Source organism: Nycticebus coucang, chromosome 7, assembly GCF_027406575.1.
Source record: "Nycticebus coucang isolate mNycCou1 chromosome 7, mNycCou1.pri, whole genome shotgun sequence".
In the NCBI taxonomy this organism is placed as follows: domain Eukaryota; kingdom Metazoa; phylum Chordata; class Mammalia; order Primates; family Lorisidae; genus Nycticebus; species Nycticebus coucang.
Window position 1 is genome coordinate 28,031,010 of NC_069786.1, and position 8,870 is coordinate 28,039,879.

Here is an 8,870-nt window from a genome sequence, read left to right on the forward strand (position 1 = left end):
CTTCAGAAAAAATTAAATACCCTGTAATATACTTAACAAAGGATGTGAAGGATCCCTACAGAGAGGAATATGAAATCTGAGAATAGAAATAACAGAAGACATTAACAAATGGAAGAACATACCATGCTCTTGGCTTTGAAGAATCAATATTGTTGGACAGTGCCTGGATTAGGGCGCCGGCCCCATATGCCAGAGGTGGCAGGATCAAACCCAGCCCCGGCAAAAAAAAAAAAAAAGAATCAATATTGTTAAAATGCCTATACTGCTGGGGAAAGGTTAGCAGCATCATGTCCATCTCCAAAGGTGGTAGAAAAAGCCCCTGAAATATCCTAAGAAGCAGGCCAAAGAGATCAAAGAGGAAGATAAGGTGTTCAAACAGAAACAAAAAGAGGAGCTAAAAGCAAAGGCTTCAGGGAAAGTCTCCCTGGCCACAGGTGAAATTAGGAAATCTGGCAACAAGTAAGCTATTCCCTATGCCTAAGACATTGGTGACTCTTAATTCCTTTTTAAAAATCTGTATTCCTGGGTAGCGCCTGTGGCTCAGTGAGTGGGGCACTGGTCCCATATATTGAGGATGGCAGGTTCAAACCCAGCCTCTGCCACACTGCAACAAAAAATAGCTGGGTGTTGTGGCAGGCACCTATAGTCCTAGCTACTTGGGAGGCTGAAGCCAGAGAATCGCCTAAGCCCAAGAGCTGGAAGTTGCTGTGAGCTGTGATGCCATGGCACTCTACCAAGGGTGACAAAATAAGAGTCTGTCTCAAGAAAAACAAAAAATCATAGGCTGGACACAGTGGCTCACGCCTGTAATCCTAACACTCTGGGATACTGAGGTAAGTGGATTGCTTGAGCTCAGGAGTTGGAAACCAGCCAGAGCAAGAGCGAGACCCCATCTATAAAAATAGCCAGGCATGGGCAGCACCTATGGCTCAGTGGGTAGGGCGCTGGCCCCATATATCAAGGGTGGCAGGTTCAAACCTGGCCCCTGGCAAAATTGCAACAAAAAAATAGCCGGGCATTATGGGGGCACCTGTAGTCCCAGCTACTCAGGAGGCTGAGGCAAGAGAATCACCTAGGCCCGGGAATTGGAGGTTGCTTGAGCTGTGATGCAACAGCACTCTACCAAGGGCGATAAAAATGAGACTCTGAAAAAAAAAAAAATATATATATATATATATATATATATATAGCGAGGCATTCTGGTAGGCACCTGTAGTTCTAGCTACTCGGGAGGCTGGACAAGAGGATCCCCTGAGCCCAAGAGTTTGAGGTTTCTGTGAGGTATAACATCACGGCACTCTACAGAGAGCAACAAAGTGAGACTCATACAAAACGAAAACCAACATCATACTTCAAAGAAAGTGAAAAAGTAGTTCTTCATTTCATATGGAACCAGAAAAAAACCCAAATACCCAATGCAGTACTACAAAACAAAAACAAATCTGGAGGCATCACATGACCAGACTTAAGGTTATATTGCAAGTATATAGTGATCAAAACAGCATGATAGTGGCATAAAATAGATAAAAATAGAGAAATAGATCTATGAGATACAACATAGAACCTAGAGATAAAATCAGCCTCATAATTTACTTTCATAATACAAAATATATTAACACGATTCAAAAATTAAATAGTTTTCAAGTATACAGAGAAGTTTCTGTCCTTCCTGTCCCCTATCCACCTAATTCTTACCACTTACCCTCCTTCATAACCACTGGTCCTTAATTTTTTCAGAAGTTTGCCCTAGCTCTTTAAAAAATATATGGAAAATTTCCCTCGGCGCCCTTAGCACTGTGGTTACAGCCCCAGCCACATACACCAAGGCTGGCAGGTTTGAACCCAACCAGGGTCAACTATACAACAATGATAACTGCAACAAAAAGCCTGGCATTATGGCAGGCACCTATAGTCCTAGCTGCCTGGGAGGCTAAGGCGAGAGAATCACTTGAGCCCAGGAGTTTGAGGTTGCTACAAGCTGTGATGCCACGGCACTCTACCAAGGATGACATAGATGAGACTCTGTCTGAAGAAAAAAAAAAGAATATATGGAAATTTTTATTACTTTTTAAAATATGTCAGTTGCCTATACTTATTTTGTTCTGCCAAGTGTGTTTCCCCTGTGCATTTTAATTGTTTCAAACAATTTAGAAAACTCTGGCACGTATTTTTTAACTGAGGACAGAAGTATAAATGTTTTTTATTGTCTTTCAGGAGATGCCAGGTATCCATTACTTGGGCAGCCATTGCAGTACAACCCTCCTGCTGTTTTGCACGGACACATTTCAAACCAGCAGGTATGAAAGGCCACTGTCTGACCTCCTAGGCCTTGTTGCAAAACATACTTCTGTTGCTGAGAGTGTAAGGGCATCCTGAGCCTACCTGTTGGTGCTGCCGAAGGAGACCTCTGTGCCTCTGCCATCTGGTTTATCCAGGTCATCACTAGCTCTGTTGGGAGCAATTCAAGGGAAAAGGTAGTGCTCTGCTTGGTAGAACAGTAATTCACTACTGCCACCAAAGATGGGGGGTGTCTGGGGTTTGGGGCACCCTTGTTAATGGAGGATAGTCAGTAAGTAATTGGCTACAGAGGCAGAATTCACAAGGCTTGGGATTGGTTTGTTTTTGCCAAAGTGCAGACTTAAGTATGTTTAATTGTTAAGTTTGCAAAGATTGCAAACACATTTTTCAGCACTACTAACCTTATTTGTGAACTATTTGTGGGTATTCAGAGTCAGTCTAGCAGCAGGCATGGAAACAGAGGAAGAAGACAAGCTAAAAAGGCTGCATCCACAGACCTTGGTGCAGGAGAAGCAGGTGCGTCCCTGGGGGCCAAATGGATGTGGATCTACGAGTTGGTGACAGTGTTTAAAAGTATACCACAGCACAGGTTTTCTTCTTCTATAGTCCCAAAAAAAGTCACAGGAAATGTTGCCATCTCTAATTTAGAGTTCTTGGATGTGTTCTTTTCAGGGTCTCATTTCAGATGTGTGAGTATATACAGTAAGATATAGGTAGATTTAGGAGGGGCAAAGAGAGAAGAGTGTGAGAGGAGCAGGAAGAGTGAAACTCCAGCCTCTAGTCTCTGAGAAAGGAGTTGTCTTTATACCTATGTGGGAGAGAGTCTGAATGCACAAACTTTAACTTTCTACTTAACAGCCTGAGAGTGCTTTGGGCAAAAGCTGTTATTTTATTCTAAAATGAGATTGCAAAATTCAGCAAGTGTTTGCCCAAGATCACACTCCTAAATTAGAGAAGCCATTGCATAGTGCCACATTTTTATTTATTTATTTTGTAGAGACAAAGTCTCACTTTATCGCCCTTGGTAGAGTGCCGTGATGTCACGCAGCTCACAGCAACCTCCACCTCCTGGGCCTAGGCGATTCTCTTGCTTCAGCCTCCCAAGTAGCTGGGACTACAGGCACCTGCCACAATACCCGGCTATTTTTTTTTGTTGTAATTTGCCCAGGGCCGGGTTTGAACCCGCCACCCTCAGTACACGGGGCTGGCGCCCTCCCCACTGAGCCACAGGCACCGCCCAGTGCCACATTTTTTATGTGAAACTCAGCAAAGACTGAACTCAATGGCTTAATGTTGTAAGCTGTAGACTCCTTGCCTAAGGGGGTGGAGAAGTTAAGAAAGATTTAAAAGATGGCCCTAACAATTGTAATTTTGTAGATTTGGATGGTTTCAGAAATTCTGTGTGTTTCTTATGTCATTTGGCATTTGCAGTACTTTCTTACCCAACTGTTCTATTTCTTTTCCATTCTAGTTGTTGGGAAAGTCTTGGAAATAACTGAACTACCAGATGGAATAACTCGCATGGAGGCCGAGAAACTTTTTGGGGAACTCTTTAAAATTGGCGCCAAGATCAGGTGGCTCCGGGATCCCCAGTCCCAGCCCCAGCTGCGTCGTCACCCCCTCTGCTGTGGCAGCGGGGACAACACTGTCAACCCTGAACGCTGTAAACCCAGTGACTTGGCCTCCACATACACTGTCTTAGCCACATTCCCCTCCATTTCAGCTGCACAGAATGCATTGAAGAAGCAAATTAATTCAGTTAACAAGTTTAAGCTGAGAACAAGCAAGAAGCACTATGACTTTCACATTTTGGAAAGGGCAAGTTCTCAGTAACAGAACCACCTTTGGACCCTTCACCTCTGATTTCTTTGCCCTGTCCCATGATTGGCTTGGTATTTGGAGCTTCTGTTAACATTATAGAGACTCCTAGGACATGTGGTCATGGCGTTACAGCTTGTGAAGAAACGCCAGTGATCCAGCAAAGGGGGCCAAAATACACACATTTCACCCCACATAACCATAGGAATCCACATCAGAATGATACAGAGTTAGCAGGTTTTTCTAAGGAAATACTGTTCAAATGCCTCCTAACTTTTATAGTTATTTTGTTTTATATTTCTGAATTCTTCTATCAAATCCAAAGCTCTATTGTACAGCAAAATTATCCTTCAAAACGATTATAACCAGTTGCAACCTGTATTTCTTTTGCAGCCAGCACAGTGCAACCCTACTTAGAATTTTGGCGGGGGAAAGAATGCAGGAGTGGAATAACCAAGTCAAAACCATGTTCTATCTTCTTTTGGGTTGGAGATGTCAAGGAGAGCCCACAAACAGAAGATTACTCTTCCCCTGAATCTCTATACACAAAAACAATTGCCAGAAAATACAGAACTCCTCCCCTATAGGGTTCTTTCCTTTTACATTTAGGTAGTATGAACATTCAGTATAAAGTAAATTATGTTCTTAATGTCTCTTAATCAAACCACTTGGATTCAAAGGGGAATAGGAATCATTCTAGGCAGGAAAATACTTCCACTTTTTTTTCTTTTAAGTGTCTCTCCAATAACTAAATACCACTTACTTGCATTCTCCTCCTTGTAGATTTTTTTGTCACCTAAGGAAATGCATTTGATGAGTGCTGGAAACTTAAGTGGTTTACAATTTGTTTTCATTGTTTGCAGCGGATCACTGGACATCAAAGATTCATTGCACTTATGAACAAGGAACCTTCTTTTCAATTTCTGTGTAATTTGCAAGGCTGTACAATGTGTGCTGATGCAAGCCTTTTTCAGTTAAACAGAATAAATGTTTACAAATATATGCCCACTTTGTCTTTTTTTAATCAAAAATGCATTTTAAATGACTGTCAGTTTTGAAAACTTAGTATCTTTTCTTGAAGATTTAAATCAATTTCAGACTTGCATGACATGAAAGACAGTAAATCCTCTAATATTACAAGTATCCTTGATGTATGACTTTCTCTGTGGGAGTTATTCCTAGTGAGTATGATTCATAGGTGGGGGCCCCCTGTTTCTCATAAAGTTAACAGTTGCAGATAATTTGGAATATGAACATACTTATAGTCAGGCAACTAAAACAACGGGTCTGTTTAGATAATATGTTTTTAGCTTATTATATGTTACGCAATTACCCAGTTTAGGTCGAATACCATATAGACAATTTTCCTCTTTCATTATCCAAGCAAAGTGAAACTACTGGGAAATCTAAAAGGGGGCATTTGCCAGCTGCAGCTTGCCTGGAGCCTTGTTTGCTTCCAGCCCAAACTAGGGCTTCACCATGAAACTGAAAAGCACTTGGTGTTACCAGACTCTGGTGAAGATGTGCACTTGCTCTAGAGCATTTATAGAGTCCCATTTGGCCCCAGGGAGTGGCAGGACTTCCAAAGAGCTGGCATGACCTAATTATGTACTCCTGGAATTAGAAGCTAGAGCTGCCTTAGAACCTTGTCAGGTTAAGATGCCATATCTAGCAGAAGGAGCAAGAGTGAGGACTTTGAAAATCACTCACTTCCAAAGCCTGGTGAGTTTTTATTATTTTTGACCTGTAGCAAGTCAGAGATGGCAAGCATTGCAACAATAGCTATTCTCTTTTTTTTTTTTTTTTTTTTGTAGAGACAGAGTCTCACTGTACCGCCCTCGGGTAGAGTGCCGTGGCGTCACACGGCTCACAGCAACCTCTAACTCTTGGGCTTACGCGATTCTCTTGCCTCAGCCTCCCGAGCAGCTGGGACTACAGGCGCCCGCCACAACGCCCGGCTATTTTTTTGTTGTTGCAGTGTGGCCGGGGCTGGGTTTGAACCCACCACCCTCGGCATATGGGGCCGGCACCCTACTCACTGAGCCACAGGCGCCGCCACAACAATAGCTATTCTCAATCGTACATGGGGATGGAAACAAAAAATCATAACTTCGTGTTTTCTTTGAGTTAATTTATTGGGATATTCTCTTTTAACTTCTGCAGTAGGAGTTCTGGTAAACTCAAGTCTTTGGTTTATACTATAGGAGTTGAACGCAGTGCAAAGGAGATAGGTAATATGCTAGAGCTAAAAAAAAGTAAGACTTGCAGAGTCAGCTCTTAGCCACCACCACCTTATTCCCTGACAATTACATGGAAATAATGAAATTGCCAGTCTCCCCACCATTATAAAAAATATGCATTCCGTAGTCTGTATGTTCCCCTGTTCCTTTTGTTCTTCTAGAATCTGATTTCACCTATATAAAACTGGTGGGGAGGCTGAGGCAGGAGGATCGCTTGAGGCCAGCCTGAGCAACATAATGATGAGATGGGCTCTTATCCATAAAAAATAAAAATTCAGGCTCAGCACCCTTACTCAGTGGTTAGGGCGCCAGCCACATACAACAGGGCTGGCCAGTTCAAACCCTGGCCACCTAAACAACAATGACAATGACAAAAAAAAAAGCCAGGTGTGAGGCTGACACGAGAATTGCCTAAGCCCAAGAGCTGGAGGCGCCTTGGTAGGCTGAGGCAAGAGAATCACTTAAGCCCAAAAGTTTGAGCTTTCTGTGAACTGTGACTTCACAGCACTCTACCAAAGACTCTTATCTCAAAAATAAATAAAAATTTAAATAAAGTTTTAAAAATATGTTACTTCCGGCTGGGTACAATGGCTGGCACCTATCCTAGGACTCTGGGAGGCGGGGACAGGAGGATCACTTGAACTCAGGAGTTGAAGACCAGCTGGAGCAAGCCTTAGACCCCACCACCACCACCACCATTTTTCTATAAATAGAAAAATTAGGGCAGCGCCTGTGGCTCAAGGAGTAGGGCGCTGGTCCCATATGCCGGAGGTGGCGGGTTCAAACCTAGCCCCGGCCAAAAAAAAAAAAAGAAAAATTAGCCAGGCACTGCGGCGGGCACCTGTAGTCCCAGCTACTCCAGAGGCTGAGGTAGAAGGATCCACTTGAACCCAGGAGTTTGAGGTTGCTGTGAGCTAGGCTGATACCATGACACTCTAGCCTGAGGCAACAGAGACTCTAAAAAATTAAGTAAATTTCACCTGCGAGTTTAAAGTACTGTAGAACCTCTGTAGTTGACCATCTCCTTTTATTCACCACCTCAGATTGACTTAATTTTCATAGACCGGACAAGTACCACATGTACACATCAGTACAGTAGCCCTAGTTCCTTATGTTGTCCACTTCCATATGCTGACTAGATCATTACAGTTCCTTTGGTGGTCAACTTACAGAGATTCTGCTGTATATAAAATAAAAATAGGGGAAGGTAGAAGCACACAAAGGAGGCACTTTAGATGTCATTTGGCCTAGACTTTAAACCTAAGAACAGCTTCAAGGAGGTGAGCTGGGCAGAGGTCTTGCCACAGCTATGAGCTACACCATTGAAAAAATCCTGACAGACGCCAAGATGCTGCTGGAGAGGCTGCGTGAGTGCAGCCACCAAGTCGCTGGTGGATCAGTCGGCGGCCCTGCACCAGCGAGTGGCCATGATGTGGGAGGCGGGGATGGCGCTTCCGGACCAGTGCGCTTAGTCTGTCTCTGTTTGTCCAGTATCAAGAGGATGCATCCAATATGAAGGACATGTCCAAATACAAACCTCACATTCTGCTGTCCCAAGAGAACACACAGATTAGAGACTTGCAGCAGGAAAACAGAGAGCTGTGGGTTTCCTTGGAGGAACACCAGGATGCTTTGGAACTCATGAGCAAGTACCAGAAACAGATGTTAAAATTAATGGTTGCTAAAAAAGCAGTGGATACTGAACAGTCCTGAAAACTCAGCAGTCTCACTCTGCAGAAATTTTGAGAGTCGGATTGACAGAATCTGTGAAATGGGAGAAGTGATGAGGAAAGTGGTTCAGGTGGATAATGACCAGTTTTGTAAGATTCAGGAAAAACTAGCCCAATTAGAACTTGAAAATAAGGAACTTCGAGAATTATTGTCCATCAGCAGTGAGTCTCTGCAGGTCAGAAAGGAAAACTCAATGGACACTGCTTCCCAAAACATCAAATAACTGAACTCTGATGGCTAAAGATTATCTATCAAGGAAGGAAGTTATTATCTTCCCATTCAATTATTGTCCATTCAGTGTCTTGTCTCAGACTTGATTTAGTGTTGACTAAAGGTATCAAGTGGCATTTAAAAAAAAAAACAGCTTCAGGTGTTCAACAGGCCTGGCAATAATCCTTATTGTTAAGTTTTCCCAGAGCACAGACGATAGGGGTAATACTACTATTTTGTTTTTGAGATAAGAGTCTCACTGTTGCCCTCAGTAGAGTGCTGTAGCATGACAGCTCACAGCAACCTCGAACTCTTGGGCTTAAGAGATTCTCTTGCCTCAGCCTCCCAAAGTAGCTGGGACTATTGGCACCTGCCACACTGCCCGGCTATTTTTTGTTGCAGTTGTCATTGTTTTAGCTGGCCCAGCTGTATTCGAACCTGCCAACTTCGGGGTATGTGGCTGGTGCTGTAACCACCGTGCTACAGGCGCCCAGCCGGGTAATATTACTTTTATCAGTAAAGTGTGCTGTTCTTTCCTGTGCAATATTCAGGTCTGGCAGCCCTTTCTCTGAG

The 8,870-nt window shown here is 43.2% G+C and overlaps 1 protein-coding gene and 1 pseudogene across 16 annotated transcripts in view; both read left to right on the forward strand.

Annotated features, from left to right (window-relative positions):
• The window catches only part of R3HDM1 (R3H domain containing 1), a 227,505-nt gene extending 222,387 nt beyond the window's left edge, over positions 1-5,118 (forward strand). For all 16 annotated transcript variants that reach the window (XM_053596406.1, XM_053596403.1, XM_053596404.1 and 13 more), the window contains 3 exons: positions 2,215-2,297; positions 2,730-2,814; positions 3,770-5,118. In XM_053596406.1, coding sequence (XP_053452381.1) covers positions 2,215-2,297; positions 2,730-2,814; positions 3,770-4,131 — 530 coding nt within the window. In that variant the 3' untranslated portion in view covers positions 4,132-5,118. The remainder of the gene's footprint in view (positions 1-2,214; positions 2,298-2,729; positions 2,815-3,769) is intronic.
• Positions 5,119-7,665: 2,547 nt separating this feature from the next.
• LOC128589655 (suppressor of IKBKE 1-like) lies at positions 7,666-8,310 on the forward strand (annotated as a pseudogene).
• The last annotated feature ends 560 nt before the right edge of the window (positions 8,311-8,870 follow it).